The following is a 26,333-nucleotide window of genomic DNA, read 5'->3' as shown; positions in this document are numbered from 1 at the left end:
ACCACGGGAGAAAGGGAAGGAGGGGCACCAGGGGGAGGTGATAGACAGGTTAGGAGAAGAGAAGGGCAAAGAGGAGAGTAAGAATGGGAAATGGAAAAGAGAGAAGGGGAGAGGGAGAAATTACCAGAAGTTGGAGAAATCAGTGTTCATGCTGTCAGGTTGGAAGCTACCCAGACAGAATATGAGAAGTGAAAGTCTATACAAATAAAAATAATATCTGACAGCTCTATTTTTGTCTTTGCAAATTCAAGAGTGAATGACATAAATATTGACTTCAATACACATTGAGAATTAGCAATTATTGAACTGCTCAAATAGCCCCTTCCTTCTAGCGTACAATGACTTTGACTGCACACACTTCAAATTACACTCTTTCCCCCAGCCGGCAGATTGATTGCGAGGCAGTTGAAGTATATGAATATTGTCAAGACCATGTGAGCTGAACGGTCTGTTTCTCTGCTCCATGTTCTTGTGTGTGTGTGTTTGTGTTTGTGTTTGTGTGTGTATAACCCCCAACTTCCAGTTTGTTTATGGGAGTGCACACAGTCCTTACATTATCATTGAGGTCATTACTGATGTCATTTCCAGTAAGTCTGGTCAAATCAGTAAATTTGCCACAAATCATCAAGGTAGCATAGCGGTTAGCATAACACTATTACAACACTAGTAGCGCAGATTAAATTCCCACAGCTGTCTATAAGGAGCGTTTGTGGGTTTCCTCAGGGTGCTTCAGTTTTCTCCCATATTCCAAAGACATACAGTTAATTAGTCGCATGGGCATAATTGGACAGCAAGGGCTCATTAGTCCTGAAGGGCCTGTTATGGTGCTATCTCTAAATTTTTTTAAGTTTGGTACCTAAAGGGTTAAAGTAACAAGGTTTACCTTATAAGGTGAGGTGGTGTTATGACACAACAGAGGTAAGGAGTTATTCGAGAGAAGTTGGAAAAATAAATAAGGTATCAAGAGGATTTACTGAGGAGCCTAATAAACCTGTAAGTAGAGTCTGATAGACAGACAGGTCATCTGGGGTTCAAGGGTAGCATTTGTTCCACAGCAGAGTAATACTTGTTGTGATAAATGAATGGAGACGTTGCAAGTCCATGTTGCTAATAACACAGCCTCCTCAGGGCCACACCAGCAGATTGCTTGTGTGTGTCTGCACTGGACTGTTAACTTGGCAAACCTCCAGCAGCACCAGCATTCAGATTGGTATCACAGGATTGATATCCAAATCAGAGAAACAGGCCATGTCTATTTACTTTACAAGGAACAGCAGAATAACATTCTAATTTTCTTTAGGGTAGTATTTGAAGGGGGGCAAAGCCAAGGCTCTATTTTAACCAGTCAAACTAATAGCACAAATGGAGATAAAATGGTTTACCTTTCCACCATACAATTAATCCTGATCATAAGACCATAGAACCTAGGAGCAGAATTAGGACATTCAGTTCATTGAATCTGTCCTCCCATTCCATCTTAGCTGATTATTATCCCTCTCAACTAAATTCTCCTGTCTTTTCCCTGTAACCTCTGATGCCCTGGACCTATCAACTGCTTTAAATATATCCAATGGCTTGGCCTCCACAGTTGTCTGTGACAATGAATTCCACAGATTAAAAAAAAATTAGTTTTACTAAATTGTTTAAAATTGTGCTTGTTGATTTTACCTCCAAGGCATGATAAGCTCAACTTCTGGCCAGCTGTTGATGTAAAGGCACTCAACCCTAAACTTAACTGCTTCTTCTAGACAGTCTTTATCCTCAGTGGAATGCCAGACCAAGTTGCAGCACATGGGAACAACTGATCTTTTCAATTTGCTTTACACTAGGTGGTCACTTAATTAGGTACACCTGTACCCTGCTCATTAATGCAAACATCTAATCAACCAATCATGTTGCAGCAACTCAATGCATAAAAGCATGCAGACATGGTCACGCGGTTCAGTTGTCGTTCATTAGAATGACAAAGAAATGTGATCTAAGTGACTTTGACAATGGAATGATTGTTGGTGCCAGGCAGAGTGGTTTGAGTATTTCAGAAACTGCTCATCTCCTGGGATTTTCACACACAACAGTCTCTAGAGTCTACAGAGAACAGTGCAAAAAATAAAAAGTATCTAGTGAACAGCAGTTCTGTGGACGAAAACCCCTTATTAATGAAAGGTGTCAGAAGAAAAGTCTCCAGACTGATTCAAGTTGACGGAAAGGTGACAATAGCTCAAATAACCACGCATTACAACAGTGGTGTGCAGAAGAACATCACTGAACACACAGGCGTGAATGGCCTACAACAACACAAGACCACAAACCTACACTCAGTGGGCAATTTATTTGATACTTTCTATACCTAATAAAGTGGCCCCTGAATGTATAACTTTAATGTATGGAAAAATAAGTTAGTTGGGAACCTGAAAATAACAACTAAGAAAGGGTCCTCATGTTCTAACAAAGTGGATGAATGTCTGTAGGTAGTTGTCAGGCCAGGAAGTAGCTTCACATTGCATAGTGGTTACAAGTGTAAACAAGCCTTTGAACATCTGCATCTGGAATGGGCCGTGGTGCCCTTTATAATTGGCAGCATCTACCATTAATGGATAAAAGAGGCTTTAAACGATGACAGAATGTTTTTAGTGCCTCTTTTTTTTCGAAATCAATAAGCCATGAAAAATACAAAAAAAAAATCTTGAAATCCTTAAAGTGATGTTATTTCGTACTGGTAGCAGATCTAACTCAGGATCAAAGATTTCTTATCCTGAGTTACTACAATCAATGAAATTAAGTATTAAAGCAGTGCTGATATATACATATCTGATCTGTAGCCAGGTGAACTACTTTAGAAAGAGCTCTCCCCTCCCCTGGTAAGTATTTATTTTTAAACTACTGCAATAAAAAGAAACTGCTCTCTCTTTCTCCCCAGAAAGCAGAATTGTAATTAGCAGCATTTGGAGTTTTTACCTTCCTGAAACACTGTTTTGGCATTTGTATGCCTCCTCCACAATTGGGAAGGGTAGGTGTTGGCAAAATGTATCTCTGTTTCCTCCCTGCCTTCCTCTCTGTGGAATGATTTTGTCAACCTGTATTTTTCTTTGCTGCTCCACAGGCTAAGCATAATCTGGATGTAACATTTATTGATTGTGGGAGCTGTATGGTGTATGCCGATCACATGTCCGAATTGAAACTGAAAGAGCGATTATCGCAAAGGTAAGCCCCACTTCCTTCAGTTAGGCTGTCCATAACAAGAAAGCCTTGAGTTTATCAAACACTTTTCACAATTTTTAGCACACATCAAAGCCCTTAAAAAAATAATTTTCAAGACTGGTTGGGAAGGACAATGGGGACAAATTTTCAAACACACAATTAGGGAAGAATATTATTTTATGATTTGATAGTCTGAGCATTCTAGCCCATTACTTTGAATGTTCAATTCATGCCCACCATCATAAATCTAGATGTATTGGATTTGCATGGTATCAAAGTATAGTTTTTTTCCAAAAGTATACTTTATTTATAATACATAAAGTAAACGCAATCGGTATTTATCTTTCTCTACATTCCTGGAATCACAGAGTGAGACAGCAAGGCATAAGGCCCTTTATCCCAACTCGACTGTTTGTGTGCCTGTATCTTTCTCAATGTTTCCTCTCCATTTAACTGTCCAAATTCCCTTTAAATGTTGTAATTGTACCTGCCTACACCACTTCTTCTGGCAGCTTGTACCATATAATTACCACATCTGTGTGAATAGGTTGCCCTTTAGGTTCCTTTCAAATCTTTCCACTCCCACTTCACACCTATGCCTTCTAGGTTTAGACTTTCCTACCCTGGAGAAAACACTTTAGCTATCCTCTTTCCTATGCCCCCTCGTGAATTTATAAACTTCCCTAAGGTTTCACCTCAGTCTGCTATGTTCTCGGGAATAAAGTACGAGCCTATCTTGTGTATCCTTATAATCATCCAGATCTGCTAATATCCTTGTAAAATCATTGGCCCATCAGTTTAGTACGTTATCACTCCCATGAATGTTTCCAGTAAAAACATATAGTATAGGAAAAGCAGCCAGTGAGTGAGTGGGCCAGTGAAGGAGTGGAGATTTGAGACTTTGACTCAAGAGGCTTCGACGAGAAGAGGCAGAAGACGAGTTTGTTCCCAGTTAGTCTTTATAATGCCTCCTGAGACATTGATGTGCCTCTCTTGTGAAATGTGGCAGTCTTGGGGGAACTCCCCTCTCCCGCAGAGTCACATCTGCCAGAAGTGCTTGCAGCTAGGTGATCTGGAAGACTGTGTGAGGAATCTGGAGCAGCAACTGGATGATCTTTGACACATAAGGGAGAATGAGGCAGTCATAGATGACAGCTACAGGGAGGTAGTCACACCTAGGCTGCCGGAAGCAGGTCTTTCGGTGACAGTTAGAGGGGGGTAAGCGAAGGAGAGTAGACAGGTAGTGCAGAGCACCCCTGTAGACATTCCTCTGAATAATAAGTTTACCATCCTGGATACTGTTGGCGGGGACGACCGACCAAGTGTGAGCCACGGTGGCAGGGCCTCTGGCACTGAGTCTGACCCTGTGGTGCAGAAGGATGGGATGGAGAAGAGGAGAGCTATCGTCATTGGAGACTCTATAGTCAGGGGAGCAGACAGGAGATTTTGTGGACGTGAGAAGGACACCCGCATTGTTTGTTGCCTCCTGGGTGCCAGGGTGGGCCACTCTGACCAGGTGCATGACATCCTGGTACGAGAGGGAAAGCAACCATAAGTCTTGATAAAGTTAGGAAGAGGGATGAGTTCCTGAAGTGTGAGTTTTGGGAACTAGACAGAAGGCTGAAGAACAGGACCTCATGGGTGGCATTCTCAGGATTGCTGCCAGTGCTACGTGATAGTGATGGTAAGAATTGGAGGAGATGGCAGTTGAATGTGTGGCTGAGGAGTTGGTGCAGGGGGCAGGGTTTTAGAATTTTGGATCATTGCGATCTCTTCAGGGGACGGTGGGACCTGTACAGATTGAATGGGCTGCACCTGAACTCAAGGGGGAGCAATATCCTTGCAGGTAGGTTTACTAGCATGGTTCAGGAGGGTTTAAACTAATTTGTGAGGGGGATGGGACCTGGAGCGATAGAACAGTGAAAGAAGTTCATGGAGTAAAGCCAGGTCTAACATATAGAGAGGCTTTGAGGAAAGAACAGCAGAATAAAGGGTGTAAAGGTAGTAAGGTAGAAGGGCTAAAGTGTGTGTACTTCAATGCAAGAAGCATCAGGAACAAAGGTGATGAACTGAGAGCTTGGATACATACATGGAATTATGATGTAGTTTCCATTACGGAGACTTGGCTGGCACCAGGGCAGGAATGGATTCTCAATATTCCTGGATTTCAGTGCTTTAAAAGGGATAAAGAGGGAGGAAAGAGGGAAGGAGTGGTGGCATTACTGGTCAGGGATACTATTACAGCTAAAAAAGGGTGGGTACTGTAGCAGGATCCTCTTTTGAGTCAGTATGGGTGGAAGTCAGGAACAGGAATGGAACAGTTACTCTGCTGGGGGGTATTCTACAGGCCCCCTGGTAGCAGCAGAAATACCGAGGAGCAGATTGGGAGGTAGATTTTGGAAAAGTGCAAAAATAACAGGGTTGTTATCATGGGTGACTTTAACTTCCCTAATATTGATTGGCACTTGATTAGTTCCAAGGGTTTGGATGGGGCAGAGTTTGTTAAGTGTGTCCAGGACGGATTGCTGTCACAGTATGTTGACAGGCCGACTAGGGGGAATGCCATACTAGATCTAGTATTAGGTAACAAACCAGGTCAGGTCACAGATCTGTCAGTGGGTGAGCATCTGGGGACAGTGATCACAGCTCCCTGACCTTTAGCATTATCATGGAAAAGGATAGAATCAGAGGACAGAAAAATTTTTAATTGGGGAAGGGCAAATTTTGAGGCTATAAGGCTAGAACTTGCGGCTGTGAATTGGGATGATGTTTTTGCAGGGAAATATACTATGGACATGTGGTCGTAGTTTAAGGATCTCTTGCAGGATGTTAAAGATAAATTTGTCCCGGTGAGGAAGATAAAGAATGGTAGGGTGAAGGAACCATGGGTGACAAGTGAGGTGGAAAATCTAGTCAGGTGGAAGAAGGCAGCATACATGAGGTTTAGGAAGCAAGGATCAGATGGGTCTATTGAGGAATATAGGGTAGCAAGAAAGGAGCTGAGAAGAACAAGAAGGGGACATGAGAAGGCCTTGGCAAGTAGGGTAAAGGACAACCCCAAGGTTCTTCAATTATGTGAAGAACAAAAGGATGACAGGAGTGAAGGTAGGACCAATTAGAGATTAGGGTGAGAAGATGTGCCTGGAGGCTGCAGAAGTGAGCGAGGTCCTCAATGGATACTTCTCTTCGGTATTCACCAATGAGAGGGAACTAGATGACGATGAGGACAATATGAGTGAGGTTGATGTTCTGGAGTATATTGTAATTAAGGGAGAGGAGGTGTTGGAGTTGTTAAAATACATTGGGACGGATAAGTCCCCGAGGCCTGACGGAATATTCCCCAGGCTGCTCCATGAGGCAAGGGAAGAGATTGCTGAGCCTTTGTTTAGGATCTTTATGTCCTCAATGTCCATGGGAATGGTACTGGAGGATTGGAGAGAGGTGAATGTCGTCCACTTGTTCAAAAAATGTGGTAGGTATAGTCCGGGTAATTATAGACTAGTGAGCCTTATGTCTGTGGTGGGAAAGCTGTTGGAAAAGATTCTTAGAGATAGGATCTATGGGCATTTAGAGAATCATGATCTGATCAGGGACAGTCAGCACGGCTTTGTGAAGGGCAGATCGTGTTTAACAAGCCTGATAGAGTTCTTTGAGGAGTTGACCAGGCATATAGACGAGGGTAGTGCAGTGGATGTGATCTATGTGGATTTTAGTAAGGCATTTGACAAGGTTCCACATGGTAGGCTTATTCAGAAAGTCAGAAGGCATGGGATCCAGGGAAGTTTGGCCAGGTGGATTCAGAATTGGCTTGCCTGCAGAAGGCAGAGGGTCATCATGGAGGGAGTACATTCAGATTGGAGGGTTGTGACTAGTGGTGTCCCACAAGGATCTGTTCTGGGACCTCTACTTTCTATCTGTTCTGTTCTATATTCTATCTTCTAAACAATGCACCCATTAAAGCATTTGAGAGGCTGTTGTGGACATTTTCCAAGCAGTACAAACAGATTTCAGGCATATCCCAATTCTCTCTTTTCGTGAGTTGATGATCTTCTAACAATAGTTGTATTTTTCTTGAATTATGTAAAGACTTCCCAATTGCAGTGCAACTTTCCAAAGGCAGTATTTCTGACTCATGCTAAAGTTGTACTTTGGAAATCAGTTCCCCTTAAACTAATATGAAAATGATTGAGGAGTAATATGATGCATACAAAGCAAAATCGTGGATGGTCATCACCAAAGGTTATTGCTGTTGTTATTCAAAAACAATTGATTTTGAGATGGTGATGTGGTTGAATGCCATATTTTAGTTTATGCCATTGGAACAAAGACAATACGAGTTTAATTGTTGACATCTGACCAAAGACAATGTGAGTTTAGTTGGTGTCCTTGGTCCAAAGATAATGTTACTTTAGTTATTACTGTTGAACCAAAGACAAGGTCAGTTTAAGCTATTTGTCCAATATTACTCTTCACAGATTTTCACAGAGAGAAAATTTGGGCATGAAGCCAGTGTAAAATCAAAGCCCATCTGATTCCTAATGTTCAGGATGAGTCAAAATTGTACCCATGGTTCCAGAACCATTTACTAAAAGGTTGTGCAAAATCAGCTGTCAGATTTGGGTGTTCCAAGATGTTGTGAAGGAACATCAGGATTGGGACATATTATGCTTGCAGCAATTTGGATTCTAGTTATTTTTTTATTTATTCATGTAGGCTTCACAAGCTGAGCTAGCATTTAATTTCCATTCAGAAGGGGATGGTAGGCAGTCTTCTTGAGGTGTGGATTTACCCACATTGCTATTAAAGTGACTTCCAGGATTTTGACCCAGCAATGGTGAACGAACATTTCCAAGTGAGGCTTTTGCTGTCCTTGTCCTTCTAGCTGGTTGAAGTTCTGGGTTTGGAATATTCTGTTTAAGATCCCAATTATAAGATGTTTATTGGCTGTAAAGGGTGGTGGGATGAAGATACATCTCTACAAAATGAGGCATAAGGCTTTTCCTCTGCTACGTTGAGCAAGGTGTAGCACCTGCTTAGCTTCCCCCCCCCCACCCCCCACCCTTGATCAGGGTCATGTGAAGCCATGGGAGCCGGTGGCAGATGGTCGTATGAGCAGCTGGTGCATATCACAAGTCCTGGTTCAGCAACCACTGATATTAGACCACAGTCTCTAAAGAGTAGTGATAATGGCTGTGGTCACTCGTCTTGTAAAGACACTGCCCTGAAAAAGGCAAGGGCAAACCACTTCTATAGAAAAACTTGCCAAGAACAATCATTGTCATTGATAAAACCGTGATCAACCAATCACGACACAGCACCTAATGATGGTGATGATTGGCTGTAAATTGTATTCACATATTGTGCAGTAATAAAAGATGCTATATAAATGCAAATATTTTTACCCAAAATAATTTATTTTAGAGATTTCAACACATCGATGATATGAGAAGTCTTTGATAGAGAACAAGAGTATTCATTCTGAGCTCAGTAAGTGGTTGGTGGAAGAATGAGATTCCATCTGATTCACATTTAAAGAAAGAGGATAATAAATCTGGAAAGATATCTAAAGGTTCTGTGATTACCAACGTGTTAATCATAGGCTTGTGCATTTAATCAATGTTTACACGTTATACTGCTTGGAATTGTTTCAATAAAGGACAAGCTTCTGCTACTGGGCAAGTATAAAGTAAAGTTAAGGGATGCCTTGTTTCTGAAGGTACCCTTGCAACAGAAATTCACAAGATTATTCATTGTTAACTAGTCTCTGCTTAAAGCCAGTTAAACTCAGATCTTTGCCCTGAAGTCTTTTTATAAAGAGAAGCATTCCAGAAAAAATAAACATTCTTAATGGTGGAATTAATGATTCCAAGTATCATAATACAGGTGTAATAATAATTAGATTATTTCAAGCAAGGATTGAGCCACTTTATTGCTATGCAGTTTACCCAAAGTTCACTTAGTCAATCCTTGTTAACTGCAGTTCAGGTAGATCTAAGCATTAGTTAATGTGCAGTTATATATTAGAGTAGTTAATAACTACTAGTAGAAGATATATACATTAATCTTCTACCACCTGGTAAACATTTAAACATGCATTTTCATGAACTTAACTAAACTTGGTAAGTTTTAGTCTTTTGTGACTAGAAAAAAAGAGATTGGATTGAAGAGTTTCTGATTCTCTTTCCCTTCCTGTGAATGTGTAGCACTCTCAAGTCTTTTGTGTCTGCTCCCCTCCAATTTTTATAATGTGAAGACTTCCACAAGCCAAGGAATGAGTGAGGCCCAATAACCTCAGCTAGTACATTAAGGAATCTCCCATTTTCACCGTCTGTGACTTTTACTGTTTGTTGTAACTGTTGGAGGTACCTTGCATTTCTGTTCGTATGTGTAGTTTCAAAAGCTGGAGGTTATCCTCTGAGCCAGCAGCTGAAGGATGTAAAGTCTTAGCTGCAGGTTGACGGATGAAGTAAACATCCGCCCTGTGGTTATTTCCTCTCTGATACAACTCCATGACATTTCCTACAGCTTTAAAAATAAAGCGCAGGATCTCTTGATATTATCACATAGACCAGACCATAGCAGTGTCCTCTTGCAGTATGTATGTACTCAGTAAGACATTTTCCAGAAAAGAACAGCAAGATCATTTTTATGGTCTGCACACAGTGTCCACTAACAGGATTTCACGAGTTTGAGGGATGTTAGTAATATTTCATTCAAGTGCTGCAGCTCCCTCTGGATGTTGGTATTCTGAGTTAGGGTTTTATTCAATTCTGAAGCAAATCGATAAGAATAGACTTTAATTGCATAGATTCTTATAAAGGGTGATTACAAATCAGTAGCCCATCTCGCTTTTCTTATTTTCATCTCCATTGGCTCCAACAGAAATGAAACTCAGAAGCTATGATGAACGAGTTAGTGATTCGCAATCCTCCATTTTACACAATCACTTTTAATCTAAGTGACTTCTAAAGAGAGTTAAAACCAATTAGTAATTGGCTTATTATTGTCACATGCACAAAGATAATCAGACGCTTTGTATTGTGCCATACAAGGAAGTACAAAAGCAAAAATAATAACACAACAGAATCCAAATTATTGGTCCCCTCCAGTTCAGGTGAAAACCATTTCATCTGTACAGCTCTGGGATGTAGTCCATCCAGTCCAGGTGACTTATCCACCTTAAGACATTTTAGTTTGCCTTGCATTTTTTCCTTTGTAAAAGCAATGACACTCACTCCTGCTCCCTGACACTCATGGACCTCTGGCACACTGCTTGTGTCCTCCAACAAGTTCATCTGCCATTTCTTTGTCCCCCATTACTACTTTGTCCCCCATTACTACTTCACCAGTGGTCCAACGTCAACTGTCACCTCTCTTTTACTCTATATAACTGAAAAAACTTCCAGTATCTTGCCTTATATTATTAGCTACTTTGCCCTTATATTTCATGTTTCCCCTTCTTGTAGCTTTTCTAGTTGCCTTTTGTTGGATTTTTAAAGCTTCCCAATCATCCAACTTCACACTCACTTTTCTACCTTGTATACCCTTTCCTTGGCTTTTATACAGTCCTTAGCCACAGTTGCCTACCCCTGCTATTTGAGAACTACTTCCTCTGTGGGACATATCTGTCCTGCACCTTGTGAACTATTCCCAGGAAATCCAGCCATCTCTGCTCTGCCGTCATCCCTGCTAGTATCCTCCTCCAATCCACCTGGGCAAGCTCCTCTCTCATGCCTCTGTAATTCCCTTTATAGGTCAGAAACTGCTGATCTTCTGGGATTTTCACACACAACAGTCTCTAGGGTTTATAGAGAATGGTGCAAAAAACAAAAAAAAAAACATCAAGTATCAGTGGATGAAAACACCTTTTTAATGAAAGAGGTCAGAGGAGAATGGCCAGACTGGTTCAAGCTGACAGGAACGCTTTCAATTGTTGAAAGCCTAGACAGAGTAGATGTGAGAAGGATGTTTCCAATAGTGGGGGAGTCTAGGACCAGAGGCCACAGCCTCAGGATAGAGGAGTGTCCATTTAAAACAGAGATGTGGAGAAATTTCTTTCACCAGAGGGTGGTAAGTTTGTGGAATTTGTTACCATAGGAACACAAGCAGCTATGGAGGCCAAATCATTGGACATAATTAAGGTGGAGATTGATAGGTTTTTGAAGGTTACAGGGAGAAGACTGGGGAATGGGTTGAGCAGGGGGAAAGAGGATCAGCCATGATTGAATGGTAGAGCAGACTCAATGAACCAACTGGCCTAATTCTGCTCCTATGTCTTATGGTCTTATGAAAGGGACAGTAACTCAAATAATCACTCATTACAACAGTGGTGTGCAGAAGAGCATCACTGAATGCACAACTTGTTGAACCTTGAAGTGGATGGGCTACAGCAGCAGAAAACCACACCTGGTTCCATTTCTGTGGCTAATTTATTTGGTACACTTCTATACCTATAATGTAGCCACTTACTGTATGTTCTAATTATTATTAATAATAATATATATTAATGATTTAGACAAGGGAATTAAATGCAGCATCTCCAAGTTTGCGGATGACACAAAGCTGGGCGGCAGTGTTAGCTGTGAGGAGGATGCTAAGAGGATGCAGGGTGACTTGGATAGGTTAGGTGAGTGGGCAAATTCATGGCAGATCCAATTTAATGTGGATAAATGTGAGGTTATCCACTCTGGTTGCAAGAACAGGAAAACAGATTATTATCTGAACGGTGGCCGATTAGGAAAAGGGGAGATGCAACGAGACCTGGGTGTCATTGTACACCAGTCATTGAAGGTGGGCATGCAGGTACAGCAGGCAGTGAAAAAGGCAAATGGTATGTTGGCATTCATATCAAAAGGATTTGAGTACAGGAGCAGGGAGGTTCTACTGCAGTTGTTCAAGGCCTTGGTGAGACCGCACCTAGAGTATTGTGTGCAGTTTTGGTCCCTTAATCTGAGGAAAGACATTCTTGCCATAGAGGGAGTACAAAGAAGGTTCACCAGATTGATTCATGGGATGGCAGGGCTTTCATATGAAGAAAGACTGGATCAAGTAGGCTTATACTCACTGGAATTTAGAAGATTGAGGGGGGATCTTATTGAAAAGTATAAAATTCTAAAGGGATTGGACAGGCTAGATGCAGGAAGATTGTTTCCGATGTTGGGGAAGTCCAGAACGAGGGGTCACAGTTTAAGGATAAAGGGGAAGCCTTTTAAGACTGAGTTGAGGAAAAACTTCTTCACACAGAGAGTGGTGAATCTGTGGAATTCTCTGCCACAGGAAACAGTTGAGGCCGATTCATTGGCTATATTTAAGAGGAAGTTAGATAAGGCCCTTGTGGCTAAAGGGATCAGGGGGTATGGAGAGAAAGCTGGTACAGGGTTCAGAGTTGGATGATCAGCCATGATCATACTGAATGGCAGTGCATGCTCGAAGGGCCGAATGGCCTACTCCTGCACCTATTTTCTATGTCTCTATGTTTCTATTAAAACACCCAATACAAATACTAAATGAGATTTCAGATCGCCTTATTAAATAGAAAGCGGTTCCCTTTTACTCTGGCAGTCTTCTTCACCATAGTAAATATCTCAAAAATAGGAGATTCTACAGATGCTGGAGATCCAGAACACACACACAAAATGCTGAAGGAACTCAATAGGTCAGGCAGCATCTACGGAAATGAATAAACAGTCAATATTTTGAGCCGAGACCTTACATCAAGTCTGGAAAGGGAAGGGGAAGAAATTAGAATAAGAAGGTGGAAGAAGGGAAAAAGCTGGCAGGTGATAAGAGAAACCATGTGCAATGGAAGGTAGGTGGGTGGGGGAGGAGAGGTGAAGTGTAAAACTGGGAAGTGAAAGTTAGAAAAAATAAAGGACTGAAGAAGAACGAATCTGATAGGAGAGAAGAGTGAACCATGGGAGTAAGGGAAGGAGGAAGGGTACCAGAGATTGATGAGGAGAAGAGAAGGAGTAAGAGGGGGACCAGAATAGGGAATGGAAAAAGAGAGAAAAGGAAAGAGGAAAAATTAATGTGTTATAGAATTCAATGCTCCTGCCGTCAAGTTGGAGGCTACCAGATGAAATATGAGGTGTTTCTCCTCTAACCTGAGAGCAGCCTCAATGTGGCAGAAGAAGTCGTGTACTTCGTGAGATATTGGAATGGAAATGGAAAGTGGAATTAAAATGGGTGGCCATCAGAAAATCCTGTTTGTTGTGGTGGATGGAGCAAAGTGTTTGACAAGGCAGTCCCCCATTCTATGTTGGGTTTCTTGACAAAACAGTCTGAGTATCTCAATGAGGTTATCCTTAACTTCTAAGCTCCCAGAGGTATGTCCCAAATTTACAGGGGCCTTTAATTTTGAGTAGTTTCCTAGAGAATTGTCTCTGCACTTCCTCCTAGACCAAAATATGCTTTCAAAAGGAAGTCCAAATCAGAACAGGATACTTGGTGTCATCGAAGCAACAATCTATGTCTACATATGTCAATCTGTTATTCTGTGAGTCCTGTAGAGGGACTCGGCCCAAAACATCAACTGTTTACTCTTTTCCACAGATGCTTGGTCTGCTGAATTCCTCCAGCATTTTGTGTGTGTTGCTTGTTCTGAAGAAATCTGGTTTGTCGAGAAAACTGCCCCAAAAATGCAGCCGAGGGGCCATCGATTGAAAAAGATTTACCTTGTATATTCCTTGTAGATTGACAGCACTAAGAAATAATGTATTGCTTTTTTTATGTGGGTAACTGGACCCACTGTTAGATACAGTAGAATTATCATAGCACAACAAAACTGATAAGGTTATTTTAAATTTAGTTGTATATATGCAAACTTGATTTTCATTCTTTCCTTTAAGAATTAGTAATTGTTGCTTCCCCTTCAGGTTGTCGGAAATTGTGGCAAAACTACGGGGAAAGGTGATTGAAAATCACGAGAAGGTCCTAATATTTGGAGTAGACTGCAGTCACGAGAATGGTGAAGAAGATAATCCTGAAATCCCCCCTGTTTACTATCGGATCCAGTGAAACCATGGGATAGTAAGACCATTCAATATACTTTCCCACAATGATATCCCTTCCCATCATGCCATGGGGATAGTAAGAACGCTCAATATGCTTTCCTATAATGCAATTCCTTCCCATCATGTCAATGAGATAGTAAGAGCACAGTACACTTTCCCATAATACAATCTCTTCCCATCACACCATGGAGATAGTAAGACAGTATGATTTCCTATAATGCAATCCCCTCCCATCATGTCATGGGGATAGTAGGATCTCACAATATCATTTCCCATAATGCAGTCCCTTCCCATTCTGCCAAGCCGCCATTACTCATTGTATTGGTGATATCTGAATGTTTATTGAGCCTCTGCATTTTTTAGCAGCACTCAAGATTCAAGATTGATAATAATTAGATTTATTAGTCACATAGATATCATAAGACCATAAGGCTATGAGACATAGGAGCAGAATTTAGGCTATTTGGCCCATCAAGTCTGCTCTGTCATTCCATCATGGCTGATTTCTTATCCCTCTCAACCCCATTCTCCTGCCTTCTCCCCGTAACCTTTTACACCCTTATTAATCAAGAACCTGTCAACCTCTACTTTAAATATGTCCAATGAGTTGGCCTGTACAACCATCTGTGGCAATGAATTCCACAGATTCACTACCCTCTGGTTAAAGAAATTCCTCCTCATCTCTGTTCTAAATTGACGTGTCTCTATTCTGAGGCTATGCCCTCTGGTCCTAGACTCCCCCACTATAGGAAACATCCTCTCCATGTCCACTCTATCTAGGCCTTTCCATATTTGATAGGTTTCAATTAGATGAAGAAAATGAATCTCAAGGTTCTATATGGTGACATATGTACTTTGTTAATAAATTTACTTTGAAATTTGACCTTTGATGCATCTCATTCTTCTAAAACCCAGTGACTACAGGCATAGAGCCATCAAATACTCCTCATACATGAAATGACTCATTTTCATTAACAACCAACACAGTGTGAGGATATGCCAGCCTCCAAGTGTTGCAACACATTCCGACACTAACACAATATGCCCTTGAATGTGCGGCTGTCATCAAATGCTTTTGAACAAGTTTTAAAGGCTTTGGACAGTCAAGTTCAAGGTTATTGTCACCACACTGTGCATATATATTGTAAACCAAATGAAATAGCATTTCTCCGGACCACAGTGCACCAACACATGTATCACACACAGTAATTAAACCAAAATATTAATAAAATATAATTCAAAATGCATGTGAAATCTTCAGCAGATACAAGGAGTAAACAGCTCACTGTCCTAGTGACGACATCAGTTGGTGGCAGCATAGTCATTAGTCTTACAGCCTGACGGAAGAAGCTGTTACCCAGTTTGGCAGTCCTAGTGGGTCAAAGAGGTTGTGCGATGGATGGTAGGGATCTCCACAATGCTTCAGGCATTTCGTATCCAATGTTCCTGTAAATAGGGGGGAAGACCCTGGCAGTTTTTACTGTTCACAGTAGAGCCTTGCAGTCCAATGCCTTGTAGCTCCCTTAATAACAATTCAAAGAGATAAATTTATGATAGCACTCTCCATTCAGATTCAAATTCATTTATTGATCATGTGCATCAAAATTTACTGTGGAATGTCTCTTTTGCATCAAACTAACACAATCTGAGGATGTGCCATGGGATGGCCCACATTCCAGCTCCAACACGCAAATTCACAATATTCAGCAGAACAACACACAGCCATCGTACAACAAGACAGAAACAACAGCTAAACAAATCAGTCCCCACATTCCACACCCCTCCCTCCCCTAACGTAACAGGACACCCCAACCTCCCCATGTTCCACAACCCTCCCTCCCCTACCATAACAGGACACCCCAACCTCCAGACCTGTCGACTTCAGGCCTTCAAAACCAGGACAGGCCATCTTCTGGCCTCTGACCTCTAGACCTCATCCGTGGACACCTCAGAATAGAAAAGGTGTGTAAGTTTTAGAGAGGGTACTGAGCAGATTTACCAGGATGCTGGCATACCTGGATTAGAGAGCAAGTCTTATGAGGAAAAGTTGAGCGAGCTAGGGTTTTCACTTTGGAGCGAAGGAGAATAGGAGGTGATTTAATAGTGGTGTATAAGACAGTAAGAGGCATAAATCAAGTGGTCAGCCAGTGCATTTTTCCCAGGGCAGAAATGGCTAATACAAGGGGCACAACTTTAAGGTGACTGCAGGAAAATATAGGAGTATTTTTGAGGTAAGTTCTTCACACACACAGTGGTGGGTGCCTTGGAATGCCCTGCCAGGGGTGGTAGTAAAAGCAGATACATTTAGGGACATTCCAGAAACTCTGAAATAGGCACATAGGTGATAGAAAATTTGAGGCCTGTGTTGGAGGAAAGGATTAAATTGACCCTAGAGTAGGTTAAAGGGTTGGCACAACATTGTATTATGTGTGTTACTTTGATTTCCAGCATCTACGGATTTTCTTATTGCTATGTTCTCTGGATAAAAAAGTATCTTCTTAAATCCCCTCATATCATGCCCTCTAGTTTTAGAAACCTCTGCTAGGGAAAATATTTCCTGGTATTTACCTTATCTATACACCTCATGGGGTTTTATATCGCCCTATGAGTCTCAGGGCTCTTCCACTCCAAAGAAAGCTAAGCCAACCTATTCAGTCTCTTCTAATGACTGTAAACACTCTGTCCCAGGCGAAATCCTGCAGAATCTCCACTGCACTCTCTTCTGTGCAATAATTTATCAAGTGTTCCGTACTGCTGCTGTGATAGCACTGTGATATAGTCCACTGATCTTATTTTCAATGCCCCAGCTAATGAGGGCAAGTATTCCAAATACCTTCCTATAAATGGCAGACATTTTAAAATGTATTTTTACTCCAAAAATATGTGTTTGCTAATCCAGTGAAGCATGTTTATTTATTTTGGAGATTTGTGTGCAGGGCTGGTCACCTACCTACAGGAAGGATATCAATAAAATTGAAAGAGTGCAGAGAAAATTTACAAGGATTTTGCTGGGACCTGAGAACCTGAATTCTGTGGAAAGTTTAATTAAGTTAGAACTTTATTCCTTAAAGCATAAAAGAATGAGGAGAGATTTGATAGAAAATAATGAGAAATATAGATAGGGTAAATGCAAGCAAGCTTTTTCCAGAGGTTTGGTGGGACTACAACTAGAGGTCATGGCTTAAAAGTGAAAGATGAAAGGGGAAGCTTCTTTACCCAGAGGGTGGTGAGCATGGAATGAGTTGCCAGTGGAAGTGGTGGATGCAGGTTCAATTGTAATTTTTAAGATAAGTTTATATAAGTACATGGATGGATGGAATATGGATGCTATGGTCCAGGCACAGGTCAATGTGAGTGGGCAGAGTAATAGTTTGGCATGGACTAGATGAGCCAAAAGGCCTGGTTCTGTGCTCTAGTACTGTATGACTCAAATAATGGTTTAAATCAGTGCTTTCACATACAACCATTTGGAAGATAATTGAAACGTGACACAAAGGTACAAGTCAAAGATTCTGTCTTCCACACTTGTAGCAACCTGCTTTTAAATTAACTCCCAAAAGGATATCTGGGCTGTGTTATGCTTTCATCTCAGCACCTGTGTCAGAATCTGACCCACACTGAAGAGGACAAATGTTTCTTCCACATCTTTCGTGATGAAGAGCCTGTGTGGAATGAATGAAGCAAGCTGTGCTGGGAATTAACCTATTGCACAAAGCTTCCCCAGCCGAAACTCTCAGTCTCACCTTCACAAAACCCCACTCTTGCCCCCAACTTGCATACACAGACACCTTATTAGTGCAGTGTGCCAAGATGTTGGAATGTGAAATGTTCTTTCAGTCAGAGCAGGAAGGATGAATTTAATCCAGATTTAGCTCACACTTAATAATACTTTATACATACCAGAATGGGGCATATAACACAGATATCCAACACCTTGTTGCACACAAATTACATGGGGATCTTAAGCAATTCGAATGCAAAAGATTGTAAACTGAATGGATGATCTGTAATCACAAAAATTTCAACAACAAAGACTTTATTCCTTGGAAAATAGGAGACTAAGGGGGGATATCTTAGAGCTCTGTGTACAAAATCATAAAGGGTATAGGTATAGTGAATGCCCACTATCATTTTCCCCAGACAAATGGAATCAAAAACTAGTGGGCATATGTTAAAGGGGAAGGATTAAAAGAGACTGGGAGGCAACTTCTTCACTCAGTGAGTGGTGCATATATCAGAATTAGAATGAGATTTAATATCACTGACATATGTCATAAAATTTGTTGTTTTGAAGCAGCATACGATACAGCAAGAAATATAAGATAAAAATAAATACTTAATGCAAAAAGATAATCTAATGGCAGAGGGGAAGAAGCTATTCCTAAAACGTTGGGTGTGTTTCTTCTCTTTGATGATAGCAATGAGGAGAGAGCTTTATCTGGGGAGTGGGGAGGGGGTGGTCCTTAATGTTGGATACTGCCTTTTAGAAGTGTTTACAGTAACATAACAGATATTTGGATAAATATACAGACAGGAAAGGTCTACAATACAGGCCAAACATGGACGAAGGGGACTAGCTTAGATGGTCACCTTCACTGGGACAAAGGGTCTCAATATTGTATTACTCTAACATTCCATTATCTGGAGAAAAATGCAAACAAAATACAGTTGAACACATTCCTGGAAGATTGAAAACAATGTTTGGAGCAAGAGAAATAAATAATCTACAGAAAATGTGAACTTAATGTGAAGTGTTAGACAATGAGAGCATTTAAATATACATTAAAATGTAATGGAAATTGTAAAAACTCTATGTTATGAGTAGTACTAAATAAATCAATATATTATTCATTGTTCAATTTTTGCAATTAATGTATTTCAGTTTAAATTATATTTTTCTATTTCTTCCTTATTTTCTGGTTCTTTTCCTGGATTGCTTTTAAACTCATGTAAGCCCATTTACATCCATGTAACTAATTAACCTACTAACCTGTACATCTTTGGAATGTGAGAAGAAGCCAGAGCACCCGGAGGAAACCTACGCAGTGATGGGTCAAAGTAAAACTCCTTACAGAGACCGATGGGAAACAAACCCATGTCACTGGCACTATAAAAGCATTATGATTTAATAATGAATCGCTTTAGATTTGAATAGTGTTTGTATTATTGTGTTACTCATTCAACCCCACTTCTTGCTAATTGATCAAAGTAGAGGCTAGTCCATTGGCATTGAATTAGGTTGTAGCTGGTTTGCACCCTTTTTGAAATTCCCACATCCTCTCAATTCTTATGTCGGAGGACAGCTGTTTAACTCCTGCACCAATTAGAATTGCTTGCATCTCATTGCTCATTTAATAATAATAATCTCCATACACTAAAAACCCTTTTCTTTTTAGTCAAAGCCTGTACTTTAAATAATTCTCCAACAAGGCTGTGGGAACTTACAGTTAATTGAAGTAAGTGCACTTACTAATGATATAATTGTTTACAAAATGGAAGAGTTCTGGTTGAGATCGGTTGTGGTTCTGCTTTGAATCAAATTGGAAATCTCAAGTGGAAGAGATAGTAATGAAGATAAATATCTTTAGAGTGTCATGGAAAGGATTACAAAAGGCTTTATCTCCACAGCATGTTGTACCCAAATAAACAAGCTGCTGTCAAAAAATTTTAAAATAATTCTTTGTATTTATTTTCAAGGCAATGTATAAAATATAAAATGTATGAACAAACTAAATGCTTTTATACATTTTGGCTTATATCAAAAAAGATACTAAAAATGTAATTCATGTACAATAAGCCTCAGATTCAATGTTCATTCTGTTTATTCTATACATAACTAATTGTGTCCTTGCAAATAATTGGTTTCCTACTTCTGCTTTTCATCAAAGCCATGAATTTATCAAAGTCCGTTGAGGCTTCATGCGTCTGGGGTAAGCTAGAGTGAGAACGATGGAGATAAGACAGCTTTGGCATGTAATTAGCCAAACTTGTCGGACAAGAGAGTCTTTTTGATAGCATGTGCGCATGGCTGTTGTCTCTGCTGCTGTGGTGCTTGGGATCCGTAGTCTTTGATCTGTCAGACCTGGAGATGTTGGCCAGTTTGCGCCTGACATTTCCAGAGATATTCAGGATGAATTCATGAGACCTCCCCAACCACCTACTTGCGTGCTCCTTACTCCTTGGTTCCATCATCTCATCCCCCTCCTCTGGTAGATCCATCCAGTTTTCTACCAGATCAGCAAAGCAATTGTCCCCCAGTACTAGAGGCTGTCTGTTCCTACTCTGGGAGAGTAAATTCACTGTCCAGTCATTGGGATCTGCATAATCAAATATCTTCCAACAGGCCTGTTCTGAATAGACATCAGAGGTTGACTTTGGTCTGATTTTCTTGTTTGGCCCAAGGCCGATCTTATTTCTCAAAATACCAACTGGGGGGATTCTGTTTTCTCTCAGGCATGGCGAACTCCCAACACGTGCAGCTTTGGTCAATGTGGGCCCAGAGGCCTCCGAATAGCCTGAGTCAAACTCCAAGCTTCGCTCACTGGAGTGCGAGGCAAACACTGTAGAGCTGCCTTCCTCCTCGCTCCTGGGGGACGCCAGACAGCAGGCAGAGTCATATGTGTCTGACTCAGAGATGTCAGAGGTGAAGCTCTGGGAGGTCCTCCCCCTGGTGGGAGGCAGCTGTCTCTGATGTTCTTCCTCTTTCAGGCTCAGGCTGCTGATGTTGTGGATCTGCTTCAGGTCCTGCAGTGCCTGCATCATACACTGCATCTGATCTCGAAGGCATGCCCCCGCCTCCTTCATACTTATCTGAGGAAAGGAAAAAAAAACACAAAGGACCTGCTCATTATCAGCAAAATATAATATATATTATATTATTCTGGCTTCTTCCTACTTCTTTTTCAGTCCTGATAAAGGGTCTCACCCAAAACATCAACTGTTTATTCCTTTCCATAGATGCTGCCTGACTTACTGAGTTCCTCTAACATTTTGTGTGTTACTCTGGATTTCCAGCATCTGCAGAATCTCATGTCTATACATATTCCAGTATTTTAAAAGATTAGTTTTATTTTTAAAATGATTAGATTTGTCACGTGTACAATCAAAACACAAAGTGAATTATTTGTGGCAACAACCAACACATTCCAAGGATGAATTGGGCAACTGTCGTCATGCATCTGATGCCAGCACATCATGGCCAGAACTAATAACCCTAGCCCACATGTCTTTGTAATGTGGGTGGAAACAGGAGCACCCAGAGGAAACCCACATTGTCAGAGGGAGAATGTACAAACTCCTTACAGGCAGCAGTGGGAATTGAACCCTGATTGCTGGTGCTGTAAAGTGTTATGCCCAGCATTATTGCCCATTCCTAATTGGATGAGAAGATGATGGTGAGCTTCCTTCCACTAAGGATCACTGAGTACTTCTGATGATTGGTCTTGTCGCCCATTGATTAGAAGGTTCCTAGGATTTAAACTCAGCAACAAGACAGCAATATATTTCCACATCAGGATGCTGTACGGGAGCTAGCAAATGGTGATTGATGTTCCCTCACACTTGCTGCTTCTGTCTTTCTTGGTAATGGGGATCATAGGTTGGACAGAGTTGTTAAAGAAGCTTAGGCAAGTTCAAAGTTAATTTGAACTTTGTAACTGCCACATTTTTTCCCTCTGTTAAAGCATCAAGGGGAGATTGAACAGAGGTATGCAAAATTATGAGGGATATAGATAGGGTAAATGCAAGCAGCCTTTTTCTACTCAGGTTTGGCAAGACTACAACTCAAGGTTAAGGGTGAAAAGTGAAATGTTTAAGGGGAATGTGAGGGGAAACTTCTTGACTCAGAGTCATGAGGGTGTGGAACAAGATGCCAGTGCAGGTTGTGGATGCAATAAATGTAAATGTTTAAAAAATAGCTTGGAGAGGTACATGGTTGGGTGGGGTATGGAGGACAATGGGGTGTGTGCAAGTCAATGGGACTAGGCAGTTTAAATGGTTCTGTCCTGGTCCGGTCCGTAAAGACTGCATTCCAATTCATGGTCCAGTCCATCGATCTTATTCCAGGTTTTCCCCGGTTCCGTTGAAACAACCGATTCTTGTTTGGGGCTGGCACATAAATACCTCTGAAAACCAGGGATGGTTCGCTGGACTGTTCTCTCTCTCCTCCCTTCTGAATCCCTGGCAGTTACTTCAACACTAACCTTTGTCTGTAATCTTCGTCTGTTACCTTCACCTGCAACTTTGTCAAGTTAACCTGCCGGAGTGAGACTGGAGCCTTGTCATGCCAAGATAAGGAACAATCTATCGTTGAGTTTGGAACTGTCTCTTTGTGTCCCCGTGTTTAGTGTCCGTGTCAAAGAAGAATCCTGGCCCCAAGTCCTGTTCCCAAGGAGGGGTCCTGACTCTGTGTTCTGTGTTCCTGTGCTCAAGTCCAAGGCTTTGTGTTCCCGTGTTCCAAAACCTAGTTGAGGTGCCGTGTTCCAGCCCTGTCTAAGTCTGAGCTTCATGTCCTCATCCAGTTCTGGTGCCTCACCCAGCCCAGAAGTACTTCGCCCAGCCCTGTGCTGGAGATACCTCGTCTGGTGCTGGAGTCCCTCGTCCAGTCCAAGCCTAGTCCTAGAACCTCGTCCAGTCACAGTCAAGGCTTTGTATCTAGTGTCTAGTCTGTTCCTAGTCCTTGCCTGAATCCAAGTTCCGAGGCCTGAGTCAAGACCCACGTTCCGGGTCCCTGTCCAGGCTTCCTAGTTCCAAGTTCCACGTCCGAGTCCTTTGTTCCTCGTCCTGTTCCTAATACTTCAGTGTCTGTGTCTTGCATTTGGATCCGCTACCATTGCCCCCTTATGACGGGTTTGGCATAGACTAGATCAGCAAAAGGGCCTTTCTGAGTGATACCATTCTGAGTGATAATATTCTATGACTCTAAAGCACTGAATGTACTAGTATAGGACTTTGTTTTGTCCCAAATTGATAAAGTCAGCCTATGGCTGCCTGTAGGCCCATATGTGTACATTTTCTTCAGTATTCGTACATAGACACAACTCTGTACATCATGCGGATATGCACCCATTGGCACATTTGTATACTTTCACAGTCTCCTACATTCCAAGGGATTATGTTCTAGCCTGTCTAGCCTCTCCCTATAACTCAGTCATTGGAGTATTGCAAATCTTTTCTGCACTCCTTCCAGTTTAATAAACAAAAGATGTCATTAAACTTGAGCAGCACACACAAAATGCTGGAATCTATGTAGAGTACTTATCCGCCTCCTCCTCCTCCTCTCCCACCTTCTTATTCTGGCTTCCGTCCCTTCCCACTCCAGTCCAAAACGTGGACTTTATTCCCCTGGAGAGGTTCCCAACATTTTTATGCCATGGACCCCCTACTATTAACTGAACTGTCAGTGGACCCCAAGTTGGGAACCCCTGTTCTCCATATATGCTGCCTGACATACTGAGTTTCTCCAGCATTTTGTTCTGAAACTTGAACATCTTTCCCCAGTATGCTGACCAAAACTAAACACAATACTCCAAGTGCGGCCTCACCAAGGACTTGTATAAAAGTGACACAAGAAGAAGCTGTTCAGCACCTTGGTCCGCATGAAGGAGTTGGGAGTTGGGCTGTTTGATTCTACAAATCGATGAATCTATGATCTTATGCATTTAGAAGACTGATTCAGAAAACTGATGTTGCATTTGTTTTATCCAACCAGTAAAGCGATATTCAGGTGTTAATTGTTGGATGCACTGGATGGAGACGTGACTAACCAGCTCCCTCTAGTGACTGTGGGTAACTTCACTGTCAGCTCCAGAGAATGGGTCCCAGACTCCATTCTGACCCCAGAATACGAATCTGTTCTGAATGTCAAAACCCCTCTCCTCCCACGCGAAAAACTGAGGCCCGTTCCACACTTCCCATCCGACACCCCAAGCTAGGAGAAACGTTTCGGATCAATGTGGTGAGGAGGCGAAACAGCTCGCCAAGATAAATTTAAGCCCGTTTTTCATTCTCCCACCATTTTTGTCTTCAACGTGATAGGAACTTGAATAGAGAGTTAAATATCGGGACGGAGAGCAATAACTTATCTCCTCGGGGAATCTGGGCGCACTTCAAGTAAACATCGTCCTCTGATGAGTAGCGATGAATAAAAGAGGAGGCAGACTTTGAAACATTCCAGTTTCTACTACGCGGAAACTACGGGCAGGTATCAACATGCAAAAGGCGCCGGCGAACACCTGGACACTCACCTGCCTGCTCGCTCCCCACTTCATAAAAAAAGAATCTACAAAGTCTACATTCTTTCCAGAACTGCGTTTGAAGTTCACATTCAAGCTGCTGAAGTGAAGGGATTCCACGAACTGCCTTCGCCCCCTTAATCCTGACCCTTCTCTAAATGAAAACGGGTGATGCCATCCTTACTGAGATGTCATTGAGACATTTGACTCCCCCCCCCCCATTCACCAATGCCTCCCTAACCTTCTAATGACCCCGCCCCATGCACCCCGGGACCTGGTTCCCCTGAACATTGCTGAACCTCAAATAGTAACAATTTTGGAAGCTCGTTGAGATAATTTCAAGGCTCCTCGTTGCATTTGCTACAAATAAGGGAATTCAGATCTGTCAAATGTTTATCATTTTAAATAATTTACAAGCCTCTCTTTTTTAACATAATCACAGGACTCCTCCCGCACTCTTGAGTTTGAATTTTTGTACCGTCAATGGGGGATTAACGAAGATGCGGATTAAACGCGAATCGTCCGAGAAATGTTCACGATTCCGGAACTCACCATTTCTTTCCGAAGATGGCAAATGAAATCATCAAGTTTGACGTCCTGCATCCCCGCGCCGTTCCCTCCGACAATCTCGGTCCTACGTTGGCATTGTCGTACTTGTTTCACTCTTTTCTAACCCCACTGTTGCTTTTTTAAAATTCAGACACGTTCGCTCAAATTTATGTGCCTAGAAACATACACACGCCCCTCGGTCGGAGCCGCCTCCATCTCCCATTCCTGCTTTGAAAACAGCCAATCGGGATAAAAGTCCATCCCACGGAGGGCGATGCCGCACCAATTCCCGTCCTCTGTAACCCTAAACCGGAATATATTACAGACACTTAGAACGTGGAAAATTTGACACTCCGCTAAATGTCAATCCGGAGACCATCAAAACTCCTCGCACGTGCAAAACTGAGCCCTTTCATTTATTCAATGCACTGTTACAGATATGGTAATAAACCAGCACTGTTACAGACGTAGCAATGAAACGTGTCTAAAGTTTACGGAGAGGCGTAAGAATTATATTGAATTGTCTCCGACTCCTTTTGTGCGCGGCCCTGATCAAAATCTGGTACAGAATTGATAGTGTGGGGGAGCAAAGTGCTTCTGATCATGCAGCACCTTGTCAGATTGAGCGGGGTGAACGGAGTATACTGGCGAAATTCCCAGCGCAGCACTCCCTGGTTCTCGGAAAATAATCCCGGACTTGTTTGCAATCCCAACAACTCTTCTAGTTCACTTGATGCAAAATGGATGGGAACTCGCGATAAGGTTGGGTGAAAAAAGAGCGGGGGTCCATGTTAAATGCAGCATTTAAAACAAATAGAGCAGCATTCGCAGCGGCCTATTCAATGCAACGTGGAAAATCCACTTTGTACCTTCATTTTCTTAGAGAGATACAGCCCAGTAACAGACCCTTCCGGTCCAATGAGCCCACGACGCCTAATTACAACCCTGTGGCCAATTAACCTACTAACCTGAAGGTCTTTGGGATGTGCGAGGAAACCTGAGCACCCTGAGGAAAACAACACACACAAAATGCTGGTGGAACACAGCAGGCCAGGCAGCATCTATAGGAGAAGCACTGTCGACTTTTCGGGCCGAGACCCTTCATCAGGACAAACTGAAAGGAAAGATAGTAAGAGATTTGAAAGTAGTCGGGGGAAGGGGAAATGAGAAATGATAGGAGGAGACCGGAGGGGGTGGGATGAAGCTAAGAGCTGGAAAGGTGATTGGCAAAAGTGATACAGAGCTGGAGAAGGGAAAGGATCATGGGATGGGAGGCCTCAGGAGAAACCCTGAGGAAATCCACACAGACACGAGGAGAACGTACAGCAGCAAGACCTGAGTG

The 26,333-nt window shown here is 41.9% G+C and overlaps 2 protein-coding genes across 8 annotated transcripts in view; one reads left to right on the top strand and one right to left on the bottom strand.

The window, feature by feature from the left end:
• The window catches only part of LOC132378004 (ubiquitin-like modifier-activating enzyme 1), a 416,994-nt gene extending 401,903 nt beyond the window's left edge, over nucleotides 1-15,091 (top strand). For all 7 annotated transcript variants that reach the window (XM_059944584.1, XM_059944583.1, XM_059944586.1 and 4 more), the window contains 2 exons: nucleotides 3,101-3,201; nucleotides 14,073-15,091. In XM_059944584.1, the coding sequence (XP_059800567.1) occupies nucleotides 3,101-3,201; nucleotides 14,073-14,214 (243 nt within the window). In that variant the 3' untranslated portion in view covers nucleotides 14,215-15,091. The remainder of the gene's footprint in view (nucleotides 1-3,100; nucleotides 3,202-14,072) is intronic.
• Nucleotides 15,092-19,822: 4,731 nt separating this feature from the next.
• Nucleotides 19,823-25,168, bottom strand: LOC132378003 (PAK4-inhibitor inka2-like). Its single transcript, XM_059944582.1, has 2 exons — nucleotides 24,995-25,168; nucleotides 19,823-21,020 (listed from the first exon to the last, which is right to left on the bottom strand). Exons 1-2 carry the CDS (start codon nucleotides 25,043-25,045, stop codon nucleotides 20,037-20,039), a joined length of 1,035 nt encoding a protein of 344 aa, XP_059800565.1. The 5' UTR covers nucleotides 25,046-25,168; the 3' UTR covers nucleotides 19,823-20,036.
• Nucleotides 25,169-26,333: the final 1,165 nt, after the last annotated feature.

Source organism: Hypanus sabinus, chromosome 19, assembly GCF_030144855.1.
Source record: "Hypanus sabinus isolate sHypSab1 chromosome 19, sHypSab1.hap1, whole genome shotgun sequence".
NCBI classification, from domain to species: Eukaryota; Metazoa; Chordata; class Chondrichthyes; order Myliobatiformes; family Dasyatidae; genus Hypanus; species Hypanus sabinus.
Note: the sequence above shows the minus strand (reverse complement) of the source record. Positions and strands in the feature narration are given on the sequence as shown.

Excerpts from the sequence above, each read along its gene's own strand:
- LOC132378003 (XM_059944582.1), bottom strand. The coding sequence starts at position 25,045 with ATGCAGGACGTCAAACTTGATGATTTCATTTGCCATCTTCGGAAAGAA. Across the intron at positions 21,021-24,994 it reads GCCATCTTCGGAAAGAAATG|ATAAGTATGAAGGAGGCGGG; the intron begins GTGAGTTCCGGA and ends TCCTTTCCTCAG.